The sequence below is a fragment of the Periplaneta americana genome, chromosome 17, assembly GCF_040183065.1.
Source record: "Periplaneta americana isolate PAMFEO1 chromosome 17, P.americana_PAMFEO1_priV1, whole genome shotgun sequence".
Lineage (NCBI taxonomy): Eukaryota > Metazoa > Arthropoda > Insecta > Blattodea > Blattidae > Periplaneta > Periplaneta americana.
The window spans coordinates 124,698,239-124,724,394 of NC_091133.1; the positions used below are offsets into that span (position 1 = coordinate 124,698,239).

At 33.5% G+C, this 26,156-nt stretch overlaps 1 protein-coding gene across 2 annotated transcripts in view; it reads right to left on the reverse strand.

The window, feature by feature from the left end:
• LOC138693266 (protein jagged-1b-like) overlaps positions 1-23,184 on the reverse strand; it is a 728,512-nt gene extending 705,328 nt beyond the window's left edge. Inside the window, exon 1 of one of the 2 annotated variants that reach the window (XM_069817112.1) lies at positions 22,808-23,184. In XM_069817112.1, the coding sequence (XP_069673213.1) occupies positions 22,808-22,897 (90 nt within the window). In that variant the 5' untranslated portion in view covers positions 22,898-23,184. The remainder of the gene's footprint in view (positions 1-22,807) is intronic. The other variant, XM_069817113.1, reaches the window with a different exon arrangement.
• Between the last annotated feature and the right edge of the window lie 2,972 nt (positions 23,185-26,156).

The following is a 26,156-nucleotide window of genomic DNA, read 5'->3' on the forward strand; positions in this document are numbered from 1 at the left end:
CAAAATAAAAAATCTTACATTTTCAGTATTAAAGTTGAAAATGGTGCACGATTCTAAACTGTTGCTGAATAATGTAGGATATATTACTCTTTAAATTACTGAAGATCAAATATTTGTAAAAAAAAAATTTCTTTGTGAATTTCCTAGCAGTTTCTAGGGCTTGAAGTTTAAAAAAATGGGGAAATTGTGTTATTGGTCGGTTAATCTGTAACTGCTGAATGGAGGCAGTTATAGCTGTAAAGTTTGCACAGCTGCGCCCCCCCCCCCTACCACTGTAATCCCAAGAAACGCAGCTCTAACCAACAGTTACAGATGAACCGCACAATAACACAATTTCCCTATTTCTTTTTAATCTTGAAACCTTAGAAACTGCTAGGACATTCACAATTAAATATTTTTTACAAATATTTTATCTTTACTAATTTAAAGAGTACTTAATATGTCCTACATCATCCAGCAATAGTTGAGAGTCGTGACTTAATTAGTTATTCATTCATTTTCAACTTTAATACTGAAAATTTAAGATATATATTTTTGTAAATTATAGACATCAGCTCAAAGAATTTGAGTGACCACAAGGGTCCTGAATACAATAAACATGTACAATAATGTGATGTGATACATTAAAGAAAAAAGAAAGTTAATTATTGAAGGCAAATATAAGTGGATTAATTGAAATAGAGATGATGATGCAATATTTGAAGAGAATCCTTGATAATATTTATAAGAATAGACATTACATAATCAAAAGGAATGTAAAGTTCCTTAAGATAATTCCACGTGAATTTTGTAATTGAACCTCTACTGCCAAACAGCAAACCAATGACAGACCATTGTTTAAGAGGGACGTTGTACTTTTGAGAAAGATACGGCAGACAAGGTTCATATATAGACTTCTTCTCAATATCAACTTCGGTGGCCTGATTTAGGTTTCTTTCGAAACGGATAGTAGGGTCAAGAACAAGAGCCCGTTTTAAGCGTCCGTTAATAGCAATAATGTCTGCCCGTCTGAAAGAACCATCTGATGATACACAATATACTTCCTCATGAATCTCCAAATTTAAAGTTTTTAACGAAGTCGCCAAAGCATGTCGTACACGATGATGTCTAGCATTGATCAGCAGCTCGCCTTTAGGGCATTGTCCAAGCACATGTCCAAGTGTTTCAAGTGTTTGTAAAACTTATAAATTCTCTGTAAGGACTAACAGTCATCATATAAATACCGAAATTTCACTAAAAATTTGTCTTTCCTATTGTTAATCAACACTTAAAAACATTATTAGTTTCTCTAATAATTTAACGCCAGAGCAGCATTTTGCAAGAACTATAAGATGTCCCTAGATTTTCTGGCAATACTATAGTAGGCTAAGTACTTGTAGTTCTCAAAAGCTGCATATTTAATCCAGGAACCTTAAGAATTAGGTACGATACCCTCAACAAGAAATAAGGTTTAATAATAATAATAATAATAATAACAATAATAATATTAATGATAATAATAAAATAATAATAGGCCTATTTATATAAATAGATTAAACTCTCCGAGAAAATAAGCCAGCCATTATTTCAGACACCTTATAAATATATAACATCGTCATTTCTTGTTATGTTTCGCCTATAACATCACACTATCAGTAAGCGGGAAGTATACATCGCGTAAATTTACCTCCAAATCGAAAGCAAAGACATAATATGTAGAATTCATTGCAACAACTGTATAAGCAGCTGGTCTTATTAGCAATAACTTTAAAAAGTACACAGAATAAATTATCTTAACCCCAACATAATTAACTTCAAACAGGAGAAGTCCAGTGGTGCTCAAAACAAGCAGAATTATGATGAACGTATTAAGTAGCCTAGAACGATGTGTGCGAAATTGCCCCAGCTCTGAATACCAGGTGCTTTAAGCAGTAGTACATAAAGCTGTCCCTCGTAGAGATACATCTGGAGTAAGCAGAGCGGTTTTCATGACTGCAAGAGATGAGCAGTCAGTATCACCAATTTGACAGAGACCCGCAGCCGTTGTAGAAGGTACAGCGAAGTGAATAACCTCTTTTTCCTCTAGGAATGCCGCTTTCTTCCCGCCCATAGTCGGTCGTTATACCCACTGAACTAAACTCGGCTCTATTAAAATTAGAATTTGTTTTATGTTATTGTACGTTTCAATAGATGAACTTGTGAAGTCTTATGAGAGTGAAATTGTAAGTCATTGAAAATGGAAAATATACTTTATTTGAATTAAATTAAATTGAAACAAATATCATGCCAATTTAGATATTGAAGACAAAGTTTAAAACCGGTGTTATCTGCACTTTGGGTTCCATCCCATCACCTCCTTTGAAATTTCAAATAACACCCCTATGTTATGGTACTTAAATTTGAAAGAGTACGCAATTTTTCGTTCATTTGTTTCACATCTCTTATTTTCTATCGTCGCCTAGCAACCTGGATTGTTGTTATTGTCAGTTATAGGATGAAAACACAGTTTATTTTGGGTAATTTCCTAAATTTGATTAATCAAATTTATTAAATTAAGATAAGAGGATGGTATTTTTTGATGAAAAATGAGTAAATTAAAAAAAATCTTTAAAATATTCTGTGATATGTGTGAAATGCGTAGCATAATATTTTGTGGGTATTTGTGTTCTTATCAGATGTTGAGACGCCATTTTTAAACTTCCTGCTTTAAGGATTTTTAAATCACTCGCCCCCCTTTTATTGTTGTTTCCGTAAATTGAATTAAAAAAAAAAAAAATCTTTAAAATACTCTTTGATATGTGTTGAATGCATTGCATAACATTTCGTGTGTATTTGTGCCCTTATCGGATGTTGAGACGCCAGTTTGGAACTTCCTGCGCTATGGATTTTTAAATCACACGCCCCCTTTTATCGGTTTACGGTAACTTCATTTTTTTGCTACATTGCCAGACAAAAATGGATATAATTTCTGAACTATTAAAGATACATGCATGAAATTTAGAACACACATTCTTTAGACTATTAGGAAACTTTTCTCTGTAACAGAATTTTGTTAATAGATTTCATTTTAAAAATACGTCCGTTTGTTTGCAAGAAAGGAATTCAGAAAAGTGTTATTGAATTTTAATTGTTTATTTTACAAACGTAATATCAAAATTCTGTTACAGACAGTTTGTAGAACATGCTTTTGCAAATACATTGCAAAAAAAAACTGTCTGAATCTATCTTTAAAAACGGTTTAGATATATCTGTTTTAGTAAAATCCTGCATTGGGTATATTTTTTTTCAAATCTGGGCCCCCAAATATTTTTTTTTTTCAAAATATTTATTTTTGGTTGAGTTGCTACAGCTATGAGCTCTCTACATACAAAAAATTAATATTTTATACCAAACAGGAAAAAAGTTAAAAAAATACCATCCTGTCCCCTTAAATGTTCAAAATGTGCTCCATTGTTGACTAGATATTAATAGAGCCTACATCAGAACTCCTCTATATAACATTACCATAGCATTAAACCATACATAATAACGTAAATCCACTTCGGTTTTTATTATTCTCTGTTACATTTTTAAAGAATAGATTTATAATACAAAACCGTGTGTTAGTACCTGAAATATCCTGTAATCAATAAATTTAAATTTGTGTAGTATTCTTTGTCATTTAGGCAATCTGATATGGCAGAAAGAATGTTCAAATTCTTTGTGGTTTTATTTTATTGAGCTCGAATCTACAATAATAACAATCGAGGTTGCCAAGCGACGATAGAAAACAAAAGATGTAAATCAAATTAATGAGGTGTATAAAACAGTGAATACACTTTGAAATTTAAGTATCAAAATATATGAGTGTCATTTGAAATTTTAATGGGGGGGGGGGTAGGGGAAGTGAGAACATGAAACCTAAAATGCAATTAACACAGTTTCAAACTTCCCCCTCAGTATCTAAATTCACGTTTTTAGTTTAAATTAAATTAAATTGAAATAACTAATTATTTAGACTGGTAAGTTTTGAAATGAAAGCCCGGTATAACACATCCCTTTCTTTTATAAGTACGATTATATATTTTACAACATTCCATCTTCAAAACACTGGATGATGCCTAGAGCAGTGCTTGTAAACAAAGGAGCGACACACGGAACGGAATTCCAGGATTCAATAGCACGTATCAGCCTGTAGCAATATCAGGAGTATTGTAGTCCCCTGGCTACGGACTGGAAGATCCCGATTCAATCTTCTCATTATCAGACTTACAAAACGTCCCCGTGGTTCACTGAGCCTTCTATCAAATTTATTTTCGGGGCTTACCCTAGGACAAAGCGCGGTAGCAACATGGTACTGACCACACTAATTTATTCTAGTGCCGGAGTCAAGAAAACATTTGTGTGTACATGTCCCCCGAGCATCTTCAGGGCGTCTAAGGAGGACGCCTTACTTCACCTATTGTATATGCATGGAAATATGCAATTATACGCCCTATAAAACTTCATATACAAAAACAGCAAGACATGAAACATATTGCAGAAGTTAATTCCATAGGCTATCACAAGTAAAATCAAACTAAATAGGCATTTGTATATAAATCCGATGTCTATTTATATCTTTTTATTTACTTACGTACTTACTTACTTACTTACTTACTGGCTTTTAAGGAACCCGGAGGTTCATTGCCGCCCTCACATAAGCCCGCCAGCGGTCCCTATCCTGAGCAAGATTAATCCATTCTCTATCATCATATCCCACCTCCCTCAAATCCACTTTAATGTTGTCTTCCCATCTACGTCTCGGCCTCCCTAAAGATCTTTTTCCCTCCGGCCTCCCAACTAACACTCTATATGCATTTCTGGATTCGCACATACGTGCTACATCCCTGCCCATCTCAAACATCTGGATTTAATGTTCCTAATTATGTCAGGTGAAGAATACAATGCGTGCAGTTCTGTGTTGTGTAACTTTCTCCGTTCTCCTGTAACTTCATCCCTCTTAGCCTCAAATATTTTCCTAAGAACCTTATTCTCAAACACCCTTAACATATGTTCCTCTCTCAAAGTGAGAGTCCAAGTTTCACAACCATAAAGAACAACTGGTAATATAACTGTTTTATAAATTCTAACTTTCAGATTTTTTTTATAGAAGACTGGATGATAAATGCTTCTCAACCGAATAATAACAAGCATTTCCCATATTTATTCTGCGTTTAATTTCCTCCCGAGTATCATTTATATTTGTTACTGTTGCTCCCAAGTATTTGAATGTTTCCACCTCTTCGAAAGATAAATTTCCAATTTTTATATTTCCATTTCGTACAATATTCTCGTCACGGGACATAATCATATACTTTGTCTTTTAGGGATTTACTTCCAGATCTATCTCGTTACTTGGTTCAAGTAAAATTCCCGTGTTTTCCCTGATTGTTTGTGGATTTTCTTCTAACATATTCACGTCATCCGCATAGACTATATCTACTACTGAAATAAAGTTCTTTCATTATATGAAAATTCGATACTCCTGAAAGTATTTGGTTAGGCTCTCCGCATTATGTACGCGTCGAAGAAGTTGCCGGAAAGAACGTGAGATTCATCATTTTTAATTAACCATTTTTTAAATAATTATTTCTCAGTCGGTATTGCACGTATTTGGAAGTTCGGGCTTTCAATTCTGATTGTTTTTTTTTCTGTATTGCATTTTAGATTAAATAAAGAAGAGAGTTATTAACGCACAGTTACTAACGTCGCAAAAAGTCACGAATTGTGGCACAATAATTTGAAATAAGTTCGCGTGCAACGGAGCATAATCTTGCGCTCGTCTTCGAATGAAATATAATGAAAAACTGAGAGATATTTTACAGAGCTTCTTAGGTAACCTTCTCATCCAACACGATATAGTTTATTTTATATTATTTTATTCTGCTTTGAGATACTTGGAGACCTGCAGGCTAAGAATTAACTGGAATGAGTGGTTACGATGGGAACTACAGTTTCAATCTCCCAGCATGAGCGGTAAGAGCAGACATAATCACTGTGATTCGTATTGCAGCGAAGAAGTTCAAATTGAAACTAATAGCGGCGACGCAGAATTAAATAACAGTATTAGTGAGCTTCTGGGTTAGGACCAGGCTTCAATTAACCGCATAATAGTGGAGCATATTCGTAAACGTGTGATCTATTAACATGCTGGAGGTGCAACAGGATGGGATGGGATGGAATGACCTGTCTCAGTCATACAGAATAGTTGCGTCTTGTTTCTCTAGGACTTAAAATAAGCAACTGTTATTTTTTCCTCTTTTTGAATAGAATACTGGATAGTCAGATATCCGTTTAAAGTAGTAGAACTAGCAGTAGGCCTATGTTTAGTCAACGTACAACTGCAAAGGATATTCAGTGCAACATGGAGAAGTAATGACCGACAGATATTGCCTAAAGCCCTCTATCAGGTAAGATGTTCACACTAAAATGATGAGTGTAGTATCAAAGCAGGGTTTAAGGTAGAAAATAAATAATTGTCGCAAAAATGCACAAACTAAAAATTATATTTGTGCAAATTACGAAATGCTTGTGCTTATAAATAATTGTAGACCTACAGAAAGATAAAATTAATAAAGTATGCACAAACAAAAAGTTATGTAACTTGTTTCTTGAATTTTTATTACTTTCAATCCATCTTATCACATTCTAAATATACTTATATAAGTAAATCATTAAATTAGACGTAGGTACTGATGAATTTACATCACATTAAAATACATTATATTATGGGCATTCTAAACATTGAACTTCTTTACTAGTAGGCCCTTCAAGATTTATTGTTAGCAGAGTGATAACTCTTTTTACTGAAAGGCAGTTTCTAATTCCATTTTTTACAAGATTCATGCAACTAAATCCCCGCTCACAATTTACAGTATGCGATGGAATTATATAAATCAATTAGAAGAAATTGTCCACTTAACTTATATGAATTGCACCAACTCTTTGAAATTAATTCCTGAACATCTAGTGCTCAATGCTTTTTGAACATTGTCCATGCCTTTAGCATTTCATTTAAATTGAGATTAGTTCATACATATCTCTGACTTCATTTTCTCCATTACCATCTTCGTTTCTGAAGTTCAATGTGGTTGTCGCATTTTTGCACATTTACATTCAAAGTTTGTTGCATTTTTAGAAATCGAGTAGCAAAATGCGACTGTGGCTTGAACCCTGTATCAAAGACGGAGAAGAACCTTTTTTATTATCTGTCAATAGAGCCATATTTTTGTTTCATCATGTTAACTTCTATAGTATAAAGTATCAACATTTTTGTGTGTCATATTGGTAACTTTATTAACAAATAATTCAGGTCTCCACTTAAAAATATTCGTTCAAAGCACTACGTATTTAAAAATGAAGTCCACTTTTGAATCTAAGATTGACTTTTGTCCGTTTTTGAAACAAACGAAGAAGCAAGTGTCCATTTTTGAAACTTTCAAGCCAGAATCAGCATAATGGTGAGATAATCCTATGGAAGTTATGATTTTATTCTAAAGTTAACATTTAACTGGAAAACTTAGAAAATTAAATTTGGAATGTTACTTCTATTCAGTGGAGCATTAAATCCAGACGTTTGAGATGGGCAGAACATGTAGCACGTATGGGCGAATTCAGAAATGCATATAGAGTATTAGTTAGGAGGCCGGAGGGAAAAAGACCTTTGTGGAGGCCGAGACGTAGATGGGAAGATGATATTAAAATGGATTTGAGGAAAGTGGGATATGATGATAGAGAATGGATTAATCTTGCTCAGGATAGGGACCAATGGCGGGCTTATATGAGGGCGGCAATGAACCTCCGGGTTCCTTAAAAGCCAGTAAAATAAATAAGTAAATAAATAGATAAATAAATAAATAAATAAATAAATAAATAAATAAATAAATCTTTTAAGCACTTAAATATCAGTTTCTGAAATAAACGGACCATAGATTTGGAAAGAACGCGAAAAATGCTATAAGGACCGATCCTTAACTAAATTTCGATAAAAGTGTCGTCTTTGATCTTTTAAGACCAGTAATGAGTTGATGCGAATAAATAAGAGTGAAACCTCAAATATTACAATGTAATGTTAGTCTATTACTTTACATTTCAGTCATTAATCAATCACCAGAATTGCAATAAGCATTGTCCTATGCAAATAAAACACATATACATTAAAATATAAAATAATTGATTAAAATTTTACTATTCTTAATTCAGAAAAATGATTTATATTATAAAATTCATGCGCAATTAGCCAGTTATATAACTTACGCTTAAAACAATCATATTCAATCTTACGATGAAAGAGTAGTGGAACGGAGAAAAATTCTCTCCTGCACCGGGATTTGAACCCGGGTTTTCAGCTAGCCGGGTTCAAATTCCGGTGCCGGAGAGAATTTTTCTCCGTTGCACTACTCTTTCATCGCAGAATATCTGCATGGAAACATCATATGTACTTCGGTACATTAAAATAATATATATTCAATTTTCTCACACTATCATCAAGCCTATTGCACAATTTTAATCCGATAACATTACAACTATTTTGTGATTTACTTAACTTATAATAGGATATATCAAACAATGATTGACTTCTGGTGTTACGCGTATGAATTTAACTTTTAACCATATGGTTACTTTCATGCTATTTCACACTTAATAGACAATGAAAAATATATAGGTTAATTGCTGTAAGAATTTTAAAATTAAAAAAATTGGTGTGCATTGTGCTCTGAAAGATGATTTCGTTATTATTCTGATAGTTTTTTTTTTTTGCAAAAACAAAACATCATTAATACTGATACTGTTGCCCTACAACAAAAGACTATAGGTAATTTATAAGTGAATGGAAAACTGCAAAATAAGCACACAATACATAATTATCAGGTACAACACGTGTTAGAGTCTTCAGCAAATATATAACTTTAGACAATTAAGTGCACACATCCATTATAGCCTAAGTGGGGTCCAAGTAAATTGTTTATTTTTTTAGTAATTTGAATGGTTGAAACTCATAGCATAAGACAATTTTTAAAATTAAAAAAAAAAAAATCACGTCAAGAAAATGTCTTTTCTGTCACTTTCTAATCTATATCGACGGCCCAGTTCAAAAGGGAAACGGCTTAAAATTTAAAGATTTGAGAAACCTGAATTTTAAAGCTTTATGTTACTGTGATAATGTTTTCATATATGCCATAAGTTTCAAATTAGGTGTGTTATTTGAATTTTTCACAGCAATATGAAGCTTTAAAATTCATGTTTCTCAAAACTTTAAATTTTGAATTGTTTCTCTTTTGAACTGGGCTGTCGATATGTTTAAGAACTTTACGTTGTTCTCCGTATTACAGTATGTTTATGACCAACATATAATTTGAAACTTAATGTACGATTATTTTTAATAACATTTTAGGTAAAGTGACGATATTAACGTCATTGATGTAACCGCTATAATACAAGCCATAATTAATCCTCATATATTTAGTACAATTCCTTGTGGTTCTTCACTTCAACCAGAATATGCCTACATATTTTTATATTTACAATTTATTGATTACATATTAAAACAATTTATACCAAATGTTGGGAGTAGAAATGCTTACGTTTTAAGATTCCTACATTCCATGTAAATGTGGGTACTACATTTTGTACATATGTCGTCTAGTAACAATAACATTGCGGCATAGATCTGCGTGTCCAAATACGAGTGCTGGACAAGAAAATATTTAGGCCAGGATTAGTTTATTTTACACGTCCCCAACAACTTCATTCTACTCAGTTCTTGCATAACAGGTTCCCCATAGAACGTGTTATGCATATTGCTTGCATTGCAGATTGCTGGTTATATTCGTAAACCTTCGTTTAAACAGTAACGTTGTACGGGGCATTAGGACCGTTCACAGTAACTTAAAATACTTCAATTTGCACAGAAATTTCAAATTAGAGTGAAGGATGCGGACCTTTCTAAGATTCATGCTTAATATACTAAACCAACTAACACTCTATGTTAAAATTACGCTGACTATTTCGTTTACATGACGTCATTCCATTTTCAACAAATGAAGTGTATTGAAATTTTGAATTCCAACCAATCACAGTCATACATCGCGATAATTTTTGTAACTCGATTTATCATAATCAATTTATCGCATTGTCGTTCTTTTGTTTAGTCAGTGTCGCCAACTGTTTCCCCGTAAATCGATGAGCATGAATCCATTAATGTAACTCTGTGCACCAGAACCTTAAAAATTGCATCGCTGCAGCTGAGTAGAAGAATGTGCATTAAATTGTATGTGATATATTTTTCACATATCAAAATTTACTGGTTTTCCACCATATTAAAACCATCCTATCCCCTTAAAGCATTTTAGATGGACGCATAGTCGGTGTCCCATAATGCAAGTCCAATACGATATCGAATCATTGTCTAACAACGTAATACAGGCAGTCCCATTGTCAACTGTAAACACCTCAATGCCAGATAGGATTCATGTTTATATCTGTTCCACTCATGTTTATATCTATTGGTCTATATCAACGCGGACCCTGAGTCCTTACTACATTAAATATAAGAATAAAGACATTCAAACCTCATAGAATTTCTGGATAAGAAGCCAGGAAGCTTTTCTTTTAAGGGGTTAGGTACAGCTTACAGCAGTAAAATTTTGGAAACTTTCAACATTTTTTTTCTCCATTAGGGCCTACTGTATCTTGTACAATAATGAAAATTAGTATGTGTAAAACACTGTCCTTCTACTATATGAAAAAGATATTTTTACAATTAAAAAAATTATTTACATTTCTTTTTTTCAAAATTTAATTCACTGTGCAGTGATGAAGCGTTTCCCACATAACTAAAAAACTATCCATCATTCTGTGATATGATGCAAAGTCACTTCACTACCTTTGATAGATTGTCTGATAAAAAGTAAATTCATTAAAAAATGGTCAAATATCAGTATTTTCTTCTAACACGAAATAAAAAAAAATATTTATTAAGGAATGTAGTTGAAAGAGCATGATATTGTAAACATGAGTTTCAGCAATAAAATAAAAGAGAGAGAACATGAAAAAGTTAACAAGTTTATAAGTTATGAGGGAAACACTTCATCACTGCACAGTGAAATACAACCATTATGAATTTTGAAAAACATATATATATATTTTTTTTATTGTAAAAATATATTTTTTTTTTCATATAGCAGGACAGTGTTTTACACATACAAATTTTCTTTATTGTGCAACATACAGTAATGGAGAAAAAAAAGTTGAATATTTACAAAAATTTTACTACTGTAAGCTGTACCTAACCCCTTAACAGAGTATATTTCATGACACGTAGACAAGAGAGAGTTTGTTTTATGTTCTCTGCTGAACAGTTCGTGTGATTTCTTTAGCAATGCTTATCCCAGAGGAACTGATTGAAACTTCGATTCTTTTTTATTGATACGTACAGAATTATTGGCATGCACCTTTGTAATTACGGTCCTCGCATGACGGAGTGTTTCCTGCAAAGCAACATTGCCGCGCAGCAGACCTCCTCGGGCTCAGCGACTGTCCCAGCATTCCTGAGCCCTGAGCCCGCCGTGGGATCAAATACCGACGTTGATGTAATCTCGGATTGATTTGTTGAGGGTATTCTGGGCTGGGCTGAAGCTTATCTGACGATGAGGTATCGTGACAACAGACACCACTGCTAGGCCGTAGTGGTATGAAGATAAATTTGAAGAGAGCCCCAATAATTTGGTTACTAACCCACACACCTGTTAATTATTTCTACAACTTCTAAACCAACTTTCTGTTAAGGATTCCGTATGAAAACTTACCAGTTACGGTGCAGCAAAATTTAATATATGTAATTAATTTCGATAAATGAATACAGTGACCTCGTCACTAAATGTTAAATCTATATCATATCACTATTTACGTCCCTCATAAAACTCATTTTTACGTCGTTATTTATTTCCATTGCGACTTAAGATAAGGTGTATTTATATTACATTATTTTCATCTCGTCACTAATTATTGTTAGAACTATATCATATCACTATTTAAGTTCCTCATAAAATATTTTTAAAGTCATTACTTGTTTCATTTGCGACTTCAGATAAGGTGTATTTATATTACATTATATTCATCTCGTCACTAATTATTGTTAGAACTATATCATATCACTATTTAAGTTCCTCATAAAATATTTTTAAAGTCATTACTTGTTTCATTTGCGACTTCAGATAAGGTGTATTTATATTACATTATATTCATCTCGTCACTAATTATTGTTAGAACTATATCGTATCACTATTTAAGTTCCTCATAAAATATTTTTAAAGTCATTACTTGTTTCATTTGCGACTTCAGATAAGGTGTTTTTATATTACATTATTTTCATCTCGTCACTAATTATTGTTAGAGACCTATATCATATCACTATTTAAGTCCCTCATAAATATATTTTTAAAGTCATTACTTGTTTCATTTGCGACTTCAGATAAGGTGTTTTTATATTACATTATTTTCATCTCGTCACTAATTATTGTTAGAGACCTATATCATATCACTATTTAAGTCCCTCATAAAATATTTTTAAAGTCATTACTTGTTTCATTTGCTACTTCAGATAAGGTGTTTTTATATTACATTATTTTCATCTCGTCACTAATTATTGTTAGAGACCTATATCATATCACTATTTAAGTCCCTCATCAAATATTTTTAAAGTCATTACTTGTTTCATTTGCTACTTCAGATAAGGTGTTTTTATATTACATTATTTTCATCTCGTCACTAATTATTGTTAGAGACCTATATCATATCACTATTTAAGTCCCTAATAAAAATATTTTAAGGTCATTACAATTTTGCTTCCTTTTCGAGAAAAAACTATTTTATATGAAACATTTCATAGCGTATTTTGGGAAAGCTACGGTACTGAATTAATTCGCATTATGTTCAGTCAATTTAAGACAGCAGTCTATTATGATAATAAATGATTGAAATAATTTTAGTTTTTTCCTTTAAATGTGCAGAAATTTGATCTGAACAAATGTAACTCTTCGCTCTGAAAAGGAATTTTAAAATGCTAAATTTGTTCGGATCAAATGTCTGGACATTCAAAGGACAACACTAAAATTCTATCAATCATTTTATCATAATACACTGCTCTCTCAAATTGACTCAGTATATTGGGTATTATTCAATGGCTTTCCCAAGAACACTCTATGAAATGTTTCATATAAAACAATTTTTATCTCGAAAAGGAAGAGAAAACGAGTAAAATTGTATTAACTTTTCTTATGTGAAATATCTCGAAGAATAATCCCCTGAAAATAATGACATTACTTACAGTTCACCCTGTATAGCAAACTGCAAATGACAAAATTTACCACGAACAGAATTTATGGCTTTACGAGTAAGAAGGTGTTATCTATCAAACGAAAAGAAGACCTGGAAATAAAATTCAGTCTGTGGTTAGTAGCCTATACTATTATAGTCATGAAGTTTAACACTGATTTTTTGCGCTACCTGATAACAGAACAATGCACAACGTTAATTATAGATGCAGTCCGCTAATGGGAACTGATGTGGAAAAAATTAAAGAAAGTTCCGATTCAACGTGTTATTTTAGTTCTGTCCCACACTTCACATAAATTTCAGGACAACTGAAAACTGGAATTCACAATTTCTTTCCCACCTCCCAAGCAACTGGTTGGACATCCTTCAGACAAGTACACATGTTTCCTGAAAAAAAATAATAATTTGCAAGCAAAACCCGTCAACGCCTTATCAATATATCTTAATGAAGACTATTTCCTGTTGCTTAAAGTGAATACGATGTGTTCTCCAGATTGACTAACCAACCATTAAGGAACATTCGTACTGGCATAGAAGTTGAAGGCCGTTCTCTTTCTACTTCTTAGAGCACTGTCTTTATACATTGTGACTGTACTCTTTATCATTTTCCAGTCTTCAAAATATTCTCATTTGGTCGCTTATGGTAATAACGTTACCCTCGTCTTTGTTTTTAATCGACGGTGCGATAATTAACAATCGATCCGTATTAGAAACAACAACAACCAAATTTCTTGGCTTAAAAATCGATAATGTGTTAAATTGGAAAAATCATATTAAAGAAATTACCCCCAAACTAGATTCAGCTTATTTTGCTATTAGATCTATGCAAAAGATAGTAAATATCAATACCTTAAAAACAATATACTTTGCATACTTCCACTCGGTAATGAGTTTTGGAATAATATTCTGGGGAAATTCCACAGATAGTAACAGTATATTTCTACTACAAAAAAAGAGTAATTAGAATAATAGTAGGTGGCAAATCTAGGGAATCGTGTAGGACTATTTAAAAAAAAACTAGAAATAATGCCCTTGGCTTGTCAGTATATCTTTTCATTAATAATCTTCCTCGTATGTAATCGTGAAAACTTTGTAACTAATTCAACAGTTCATAGCATAAATACACGTCAAAAAATGACTATCACACTCCATCGGCAAGTCTATCGTGCTATCAAAAAGGAGTGCGTTATATGGCAGTAAAAAAAATGAAACCCAAAACATAAGATTATTTAGGGCCAAATTAAAGAAGTACCTAATTTCTCACGCCTTCTATTCTGTAGGTGAATTCATGACATTCAATAACACTTCATGAAATTGATACTAAAACTTTGTGTTGTACTAGTAGACTATATTGTAAATCTCGTCTGTATATATTTCATCTAGACTGTGACTATAAATTAAGATTTTATAATAGTATTAAGTTTTTGACTTGTTCCATATTCTAGCTGTGAAGCAATGTATGAATACCATGGAATGTTAATAAATACAATACAATACAATACAATAACCCATAAAGGGACAAGACTGTCCAGTCCACAGGTGGCCTCACGTTGACATGTCTCAGCAGAATTCAGCGACCATCCAACTAATACGGAATATTAATGGTCAGTACGACGATCTACCCAGTCATCATAACAGGCTTTGGTTACACTGCTCACTGCAGCTTCCAAAATTCTTCACGATGCTGGGTAAGCACCGATCCGATACACTTAGGGATGTGCTGGAAAGGGCTCGCGCGAGCCTTTTGTTTTTATTTATCTATTTATTTACGTACTTGTTTATTTATTTCTCATCAATCTTGTCTGGACATTGCGAATTTGATGCATTCCAGTTCAAATCCATCATTACCATATCAAACACAAATATGTGTGTATCTAATGCTAGCGTGATTCGGGTTCCGCATATTGCGGATAGATGGCAGGACTGTCAAATTGTTGAAGTTGCACACCACTTCGGCGGGCCACGCTATGCATGATGTGTATCTGTGGAGAGTTAGTTCAAGTACTTGTGAAGAGTTATGTCGTGTACTAGGGTGAGTGTATGTGTAAGTGTTCGTGTAAGTGTAGTGTAGGGAACGGATGAGGATGATGATGAAGATGAGGAAGGGAGAAGGGGAAACCCGGTATCGGTACGGAGTCTACTCCTGTCGAATAGCATCAAGGGTGCCGCCAGATTTTACGTTCCCGTCCGATATAAAAATCATTATCAACTGTGACGTAATTATGTCTTCTCTTCATATGCACTGCCGAGAGATTTGGAATTTAACCCAGGCATATTGGTACACAATCTGCACTCAATGTTGTGTTTGGCGTCTTGTCAGCCCACTTGAGGTATGTGAATACAAAGGGAAAAATTGAGTTGGTGTTTGGTACAGTTCCTGGGTAGCTCAGTTCGGTAGAGCGTTGGAACGCTAAACCAAAGGTCCCGGGTTCAATTCCCGGTCCCGGAACAAGTTTTCCCTTGAAATTATTCCTTATTATTATCTCTTGACGTGTTACAGTATTTATATAACAACACAGCTTTGCTACTTTTAAATCATTTTTGACCAGTTTAGATTAAAATTTTATTTCTTGTACTTACAAAGAAAGGATAAACTTAAGATTAATAAAGAAATCCGTGATTTGCTTAAAAAATCTTCGCTGTGTTGCATGACTTCAAAATACATAGCCTACTTGTTACATCATACACAATGCTTTTATTATTATAGGTCTACAATTGGCAAAACTCCGTTGTAGGAGGTTACTGAACCTTACCGCAGAGTCTGGAATTTCCCTCCATTAATCTGAACCATTGTCGCTACTGATTGACAAGTCATCTGACGCATCACTGCTATAGGTCTTTATTGGATGCACCGATAATAAAATGTAAATGCAACGTTGTCACGTCTTGTTTGTTGCTGCTATATATTAATATAACATGGAACAAGATACACTGCTAAAATTTGCAACTCTGGTTTATATATACACTCCGCGTGAAGTATTGGAGCGGCCTTCAAAAGACTTGACGACAATGGACAGCGTGACATAATTAAAATTATTGAAACTACAAAGCTTCCGTCCGTACACTCCGCGTGGAATATTGGAGCGGCCTTCAAAAGACTTACGACAATGGACAGCGCGACATAATTAAAATTATTGAAACTACAAAGCTTCCGTCCTCCTTGACACCGCTAGCCTACTAATTGAACGTGGCTACTTTATCAGTACGCGCTACTGTTGCCTGATAATTAGGAATGAAAAGGTGAATAGTATATTGTGTCACTCTTTAAGATTGACGCATGCGCAGATTAACGGAGTTTTGTAAGTTGTTCCCCTATGCTGAGGAAATTGAAACGCACAGAAAGTGCAGCGATGTCAAAAACACAGGTCCTAAGAAACGTGTGAACACAAAGTGGCAACAGTAAAATTTGGGAGAAGCTAGCGTCCATTGTTGCTGGCTGATTTGATTTATGCGTTAGTGCGTAATATTTATAGACGCTGTCATAGATGTGTCACTGACACGTCCATTGACAAGACATCTTATTACAGACTCGGGCTTGATCCTGGTGCTCTCTTAGTCGATTAATATTTTAAGTGTATGCTTACAAGGACAGGGCGAGGTTCCTTCCATGGCGACACTGCATTCCAAATTAAAATTTGTATGACCAAAGTGACTGATGTGTTGGAATGTTCCCAGCAGCTATTACAAGTACACATGAAGCTAGAATGCATTGGCGGACAATTTGAATTTATCAGCGTGGTAGACTTCTTACATAACACAAAATACTTATCCCGAATGCATAATCCTTTTGGTAGAAGATTTACGTCTCTATGTAGTGAATAATAGGTAATAAAGAAACGTCCCAAAAATTCTTCTTCTTCTTCTTCTTCTTCTTCTTCTTCTTCTTCTTCTTCTTCTTCTAATGACCTTCCGGTTAGAATCTTATGGCCCATTCGGAATCTGCAGATTAATACAGATAAGAGATCAAGCTCTTCTGCAGCTTAAATGGATCCAGTTTCCAGGAGATGTTCTTTGTTCATTGTCTCTCTACCATAACATGTCAGAGACTGTCGGACATTGTCTACTTTCAAAAATAAATTAAAATTTCATTTTTTGAATTAGATTCCTTTCAGTTATAAGCCCTTTTCTCTTTCATAGTTTTGTAAAAATATAGGCTATATATTTCTTTTTCCTTCCTTTCCCCTATTTGTTCTCTTTATCAGTCGATGAATTTATTATCATAGCCTTTTTGTCGTGAATTTTATTTAATTTTTGTATTTCTTTTCTTTTTTTATTACTATTTTATTACGTTTTTCCATATTAACCATTTGTACTAATGAGTTGCTTTCACTATATTCCAATGTATTTTACGTTTTTTTTCCTATTATGGTATTATTTTCATGTTGTTTAGTGTCGATTTCATTATGCTATTATTATTTTTTTTTGTAATATGTTAGTATTCTGTTCTTTAACTTTTTGTTAAATTTTAACTGCTCGTATACTTTGTGACCTGGTAGAGTGTAAGAGAAGGCCCTATGGCCTTAACTCTGCCAGTATAAATAAAGAATTATTATTATTATTATTATTATTATTATTATTATTATTATTATTATTATTATTTGTTCTTGACTGTCGCAAAGTGTACACCGGTCGGAATTGAGATTCTAAAGGTTGAATGATGAATATTACAATACATATTAAATCATTATAGTTAAGAATTTCATTTACACTGAAAAATGTTCCTTGCGGTTACTAATTATTAATTCATTATTACTAAAGAAGTTAAAGACTCTTACAATTTTGATGATAGGAACACGAAATTTTTACTGCATCTTCTATATGCTGTGGTTAACAAATACCGCATAGATTTTGTGATTAAATAAATACTTTTTTAAATAAAAAGTGAAATATTTATAGTGCAATGGAAAATTTCTACTTTTAAGTATATAGTGGTTATATTTTTTTTTCTAATGCGTGATGTTTTTCTAAATATGCCACTGGTCTTGGTAAAAAATTTCAAACATTTTACTGAAGAACTGAGCGACATATTTCATTTTGAAATATACAAAATTTTCAAAATATTTTTTAATGAGTCAGAAACTAATTCACTCACAGAAATGAAACTTCACCACATCATTATATATCACACCGTGATTATGTGCACAAAAAATCAAGGAAATGTAGAAAATATAAATTTCATCTATCACCCCCATTAAGGCATATTTTCATTCAGAATTTTTTTAATTGATTATTTTACGACGCTTTATCAACTGCTATGATTATCTTGTGTCTGGGTGAGGTGAAGGTGATAATGCCAGCGAAATGAGTCCAGGGTCCAGCGGCGAAATTTACCCAGCATTTACTCTTAATGGGTTGAGGGAAAACCGAGAAAAAACTCAGTCAGGTAACTTGTCCCTGAACCCAGGCCCGCTCATTTCACGGTTAGGCATACTAACCGTTACTCCACAGCAGTGGACGTTCAGCATTTTATAGCGGAGATTCTCAAAATCAATCTCTTGAAATAGGCCTAACGTCTAAATTTACATAAGTGCTAATCTTAATTATTTATTCTCAGAAAAGAAAAGCATTAATAGTATGAATTCTGTGATCAAAATTTGAACTGTAGACTTAATCGACTAGAGGGAAAAATGTATGTTATGTAATATTTGAATACTATTAATTAAACCTCAGAAATTTCAGTTGCTTAGTGGCATAGACTACTACTAAAAGGAAGTGTAAGTAAGCTTCTCGAATAGATTAACTTTTAGAATCTAGTGAGCAACTCCGTTCTTTTGTTTTAAATAGGCTACATAGGCACAATCGATTTACTGGAACTGAAGTGCTCAAGATTGATTCATCAAACTCTATGGTACATATGTTTTAATATCCAACTTTACATAAGCTTCAACCTTAGTAAGTTTTGTTTTTGTTTAGTCAACTGTACGAAGACAGATCTGAACCTCACAAGTGATACCAACAAGGCACCACTTATGAAACAACTAGGCCAGGAGTTAATGCGGCACGGTGGCCAGTTCCTTTCCCCCTCCATTGCATACATCGCCGATTAGCTACATATTACGCTAATCAGACTTCAGATGTATACAAACAAATGTTCTTCCTCTGACACATATCGGCATAGTTAGTATCAGTGTTTATTAATTAACACTTTCAATGTAATAAAAACGCAGAAATGTGAATCCCCGATCCCTCTATCCACAACAAAAGGAGAAAAGAAGTTCTTACATCTTTCAAAATAACCTCAAAATTATAGCAAACCACTCTAAAGACAAAATGTGATCACTGCGAAAGCTATAAATCCACCCAACCTGCCCGAAATATCTTAATTTCTTATATATCTGACCAATTATTTTTTTTAAAGTTACTTTATTTATAGATATACTCAGTTTGACGTCTAGGTCATATCTCGACTATTAACACAAATTTACACTGATGATTTTCTCGACTACATTTCACACGAAATCATCACGTAACCCAGTGATACCACAATTATGTTGCACTATGTGGAAAAACACTCCTTTTTTCCTTCCAGGGTAAATCTGTTTGTGTACATATTTACCAGAAAACATATATCGCCGCTGCGTTTCCAAAATCCGCTATGCGTTTTGAAAAAGATTTTGCAGGACAAAGAAAGAAGCATTGCCACTTTTAATTTCTTTGATTTTAAAGCTACTTTCGGTATAATTTCATCATTTGTCTTGTAATGATGGAAATTATACCGAAAGTAGTTTCGAAAATCAAGGGAATTAAAAGCGGCAATGCTTTTTTCTTTGTCCTGCAAAATCTTGTTATAACGCAGAGCGGATTTTTGAGGCACAGCGACTATATGCAAAGATACGAAAAGCCTGAACAAACCTAACCTAACTTCTCACTGAGAGTTGACCTTACGAAAACTCAACTTATTTATTTTTTCCAGAAACAAACTTATGTATAGTTGTAAAGTTGTTCCATCTCTCAGTTTAATTTCACCATAAAATAACACAAAACAAATCAGACGTCAGTCCGCGTATGGTGCGTAGCGAGATTGGAGGTTAAATAAAAGGTGAAATAGAAATAATATAATAAAGACCTTCATAACACCTGAAGATTTCATTAGTGACCGGAAACATCATGTTCAGAAATGAAATTGAATATCTAAATTCTTATTAGTTAAATAATTATTAAGAATGTAACTACTAATTATATTCCAAGAATGTTTGGCTTACTAGCGTTTCGTACTTTAAGATTCGAGAAACCTGTCTTACAGGTAGGCCTATATTAATATTGTTACAGTTTCGATTCTTTAGCGCACGGAAGGAAATTATTGTTACAGTAGTGGCACTGAGTAAACAAACCCGTGCGTGTCTTTATCAATTGCAAAAGCATGTGTGGTTTATTTATATATTTAAAGAGCTATGAAATTTCCATGGTAACAAGCAGCAATTTTCAGTAAGCAACATGAATGAATGTATTGAATAAGATTTGTAATACTATCAAAAGGAGTTTTTCAATAAATATTTATTTTGTTTCAGAACTTGATGTTGGACAAGTCATAATAAACACATCACAATATGTCCGAGGAAGGTATGGGAGAAATGTGAGTACAGATGAGAATCTTTCTTCAATTAATTGTGCAAGTAGAAGTGTTACATGAGATGAGAGACATTTAGACTTGTTCTTAAAGAGAGCCTAATATGTAAATTGAGTGATGTGAATCATTCCTATACTAAAGAAAGTCGAATAATATCTTATGACAATAGAAAGAAACGACATTTAGAATACCGAAAATAGGTAAGTTATTATGAAATTCATTACTATTATTGTAGAAAATGTACCTAGGAAAGCTGTAATGTATGTAATTATATTCAGATCTATATAATAGCAAAGGACCCTCACTACAGCATACATATAAAAGAAGTACCTGGGATTCTTTCCTGGAAGGGGAAGATGGTTCAAAGGGTGACAACTAGAACTCCTAGACAACCATTCATTTTCCCCTGCCGCGATTAAATTAGCCTATATCCCTCTCTGTTTGATTTTATATAACACAGGCTAGTTCTGTGTAAATAATTTGTTTTGTATATTGTCACTTGTTTGTTACGTTCTATGATAATGATATTCTTCAGCATCCTGAATTAAGTTTTGACTTAGATATCATCTAATACATCTTTCTGTGTGAAACAAAACACTATGGACGTCACACGTTTTTGTTTTTAACTTTTATTGTACATATAATAGAACACAGTACTTGCTTAGTTAGGTAAAGGAGAGTATTAAAATTAAAACAAAATATCTAGGTGTTCGGAGAGATAGGCTCTATTTAATGATAGTTCCGAAATAGTGTCTTATTTCTACATACCTGAAATTATAAATGCGCAAATTGAAAGCGTAGCGATTACAATGTGAGTAAGCAGAAATCTAAAATTTTGGTAGGTATTTTGTCACCGTAATCTCAAGGAAGTGTTACAGACATGTCCGTATTTACGCAAGGGCCCTGGCCCAGGGCGGCAAATTCGTAGGGACGGCAAAATTTTGAGGAAAAAAACCAAGCTGAAAATAAATGTTCGATATTTTCTTACTTCGCAGATGCCTGCTTTAGATAGTACACTGTCGTTATATGTCACTTTCTTTTAATTTGACTGCTAAATTTCTGAAGACTCGCAATTGGTGGAGGGTGCAAAATTTTTCGTGCCCATGGCCTAAATAAGGGGCTGGTTATAGAGTACATCGGACGATGTTTAAATGAATAAACATTAATATTTTAATACGATTGAAATATTTCAGTTGCTTTGAAGGTTCGGAAAACACATCTTAAAAGTGTGAGGTTTCACACATGCGTAATTGATTGCAGAGTAGATTGCTTTAAAATTACGTGAACTTCTTTTGTGTATTTCTATTATTTGGACATTCGTGCTTCTAGCTGCAAATGCAGTGGATACGAATTTCCGGTAGAAAAGTGAAGATTTATTAATCTGTCTTAAGAAGTAGCGTGTGTCTGTTTTCTTGTGTTTGCCGCCAGCGAAGACCTTGCGCCAGGCTGACACCATACTAACTGAGAGTCTAGCTTATTGTGTACGTCTATTGTTGGTTCATTATCGCTCACACGAGGACGGTACAGGCGCAAGGGCCCAGTCCTTGAAACGCAGACGATGGTATTAATAATGTTAGTTTCATATTAAGTAACTGTGGTACTATAAATAAATAATAAATAAACAAAAGGTAGCGACAACACAAAATTTATAACACGCTGTATTACAACATGAAGTGTTCATGACCTTTAGGCCTACGTAATGATCTCAACAACACAGAAAAACACAAATCCCCAGAATCGTGTGATTAGCGCACGTGTGTAACTTTGAAGAATTGCGTGCGCGGTTGGTATTTCATCGACATTAGAATTCAAGCCCGCCCCTTATCACAGTCGTTCTATTTTAAATATATGGGAGAAGTCGCTAGTACAAATGTCAGATTTAAAATTCAAATGAGCTTATTTTACCTGTAGCAGCTGCAGGAGAGTGATGAAAAAGAGCAGCAAATATCCATGGCACATTGTTCTACACAATAACCGCCACACAATTCGGCACATGGTAGCCGCACGGCACGAGCCTATGCATTTAGGGGCCACTCAGTTCGAACAGATCATGGAATCACTCTGAACATTCCACACGTGACACTCATAGTACGAGTATTCAGATCACGCTCACAATTCTCACGTTACTGTTTGGAGACAACACTGAGCATCGATGAACCCACACGCTAGCTTCCGTCCTGCCTCGTGTACAAAAATTATTATTAAATATCCAATTAGCTGTAGCGGTTTTTTAAAACTCGCTCCACACAAAACGCACCACGAACAAACCTCTCGCCTGCCGCTTGAGAACTAAAGCGCTGGAAGCTGGAGCTTGGAGAAGGGGCGTCGAGGGGCGGGGGACCCGGGGCAATCTTCCTACTGCAGCTATGCGCATGTCCGAGCCCCGCTGGGCCAATGGGAAAGCCCTACCGACAGCATCACACACATACAGTCCGCACGCTATTCAAAATGGTCCAGCGCCGTGATGTTGTCTTTCAACAGAGCCCGGAGCTCTCTCTTTTGTTTCTTTACTTGCTGATGGACGGCTCCCGAATGAGTGGTTTGTACCTCTTCGTCTAAATTTACTAATTTATCAGATGTCATTTCTCTGTAATTAAGGTCGGGATGAGAAGGGTGTAGGAAATGCATTGAAACAGAGCTGGGATGGGTAAGAGATATCTTCATCATCGGCTACAAGGATGAAGACACGACGGCTTGATGCCGACTTCAGAGTAAATTGGTCCGTAAATTGTTTTTTAGTCCGTCAATAATAATTTTGCCAAGAGACTTAAAATTTCTTTCATTGCGAGTTCATAGGCTGCACTCGATTATCTTTTATCCTACCCAACTCTTGGTGCCACTTACGCCAATATCTGACCATGATTCCATTTATATTGAAGATTTTAATTTAAGCCGAATAACTTCATTTATTTTCCGGCCCAGTTAAGTCAATTTTTTTCATTTATTTTCCGGCCTAGTTAAATATTTTGTCAATGTTTTTCATTTATTTTCCGGCCCAGTTAAGTGTTTTGTCAATGTTTTTCATTTATTTTCCGGCCCAGTTAAGTGTTTCGTCAATGTTTTTCATTTATTTTCCGGCCCAGTCAAGTGTTTTGTCATTGTTTTGCATTTATTTTCCGGCCCAGTTAAGTGTTTTGTCAATGTTTTTCATTTATTTTCCGGCCCAGTTAAGCGTTTTGTCAATGTTTTTCATTTATTTTCCGGCCCAGTTAAGCGTTTTGTCAATGTTTTTCATTTATTTTCCGGCCCAGTTAAGTGTTTTGTCAATGTTTTTCATTTATTTTCCGGCCCAGTTAAGTGTTTTGTCAATGTTTTTCATTTATTTTCCGGCCCAGTTAAGTGTTTTGTCAATATTTCTCATTTATTTTGCGACCCAGTTAAGTGTTTTGTCAATATTTTTTATTTACGTTCCGGCCCAGTTAAGTGTTTTGTCAATGTTTTTCATTTATTTTCCGGCCCAGTTAAGTGTTTTGTCAATGTTTTTCATTTATTTTCCGGCCCAGTTAAGTGTTTTGTCAATATTTTTAATTTACTTTCCGGCCCAGTTAAGTGTTTTGTCAATGTTTTTCATTTACTTTCCGGCCCAGTTAATTGTTTTGTCAATATTTTTCATTTATTTTCCGGCCCAGTTAAGTGTTTTGTCAATGTTTTTCATTTATTTTCCGGCCCAGTTAAGTGTTTTGTCAATGTTTTTCATAAAAGACGGTAAAACTTATATGATTTTGATGTAATAGTACAATATTTTTATTTCATTTATTCATAAACGTATTCGGTTTTTTAAAAAACCATCATTAAATCATCATTACCTCTTAAGTTGAACAGTTACATTATAAACATTGAAAGACAATGGGTTACATTAAATTAAATCATATTAAAAGTGTAAAATTATGCAAAGAATGTCATAAAACATCAAATGTATACACAAATTTAAAATTGTTAAAATGTTAAAATTAGGAGTAGGTCTAATGTGAAAATTATTATGCACAGTAACATGTATCTTGTAAATGCAGATATCATGACATTTATCTTGTACAATTAGCCTATAAGATACCTTTTCATACTTGCAAGGAAGCGCACGCTGTATGCTCCGCATAATTTTATTTATTTATTTATTTATTTATTTATTTATTTATTTATTTATTTATTTATTTATTTAACTTCTTTATTCACCTATTTATTTCGATAACGTGTTAAATTGGAAAAATCATATTAAAGAAATTACCCCCAAACTAAATTCAGCTTGTTTTGCTATTAGATCTATGCAAAAGATAGTAAATATCAATACCTTAAAAACAATATACTTTGCATACTTCCACTCGGTAATGAGTTTTGGAATAATATTCTGGGGAAATTCCAGAGATAGTAACAATATATTTCTATTACAAAAAAGAGTAATTAGAATAATGGTAGGTGTCAAATCTAGGGAATCGTGTAGGATTATTTAAAAAAAACTGCAAATAATGTCCATGGCTTTTCAGTATATCTTTTCATTAATAATCTTCCTCCTATGTAATCGTGAAAACTTTGTAACTAATTCAACAGTTCATAGCATAAATACACGTCAAAAAAATGACTTTCATACTCCATCGGCAAGTCTATCGTGCTTTCAAAAAGGAGTGCGTTATATGGCAGTAAAAATTTTTAATAGCCTCCCTATCGATATAAAAAATGAAACGCAAAACATAAAATTATTTAGGGCCAAATTAAAGAAGTAGGCCTACCTAATTTCTCACGCCTTCTATTCTGTAGGTGAATTCATGACATTCAATAACACTTCATCAAATTGATACTAAAACTTTGTGTTGTACTAGTAGACTATATTGTAAATCTCGTCTATATATATTTCATCTAGACTGTGACTATAAATTAAGATTTTATAATAGTATTAAGTTTTTTGACTTGTTCCATATTCTAGCTGTAAGCATGTATGAATACCATGGAATGTTAATAAATACAATACAATACAATACAGTATTTATTTGTTTATTTGTTTATTTATTTGTCTATTTATTTATTTACTTATATATTTATTTATTTATTTCTATAACAGGGCAAAGCCCCAATTACAATAGACAGTATAAATAATTTCTTAGAACATAAAATTGGAGATAACATGAAAAAAAGAGATAAAAACATATACAAATGCAAGATACAGGTGTAAATACAAATGAAAAATGAAAAAAGGACAAATACATGCTACGTAAATAAAACATAGACATAGATATAAATGAAAAATACTAAATAAAAAATGAAC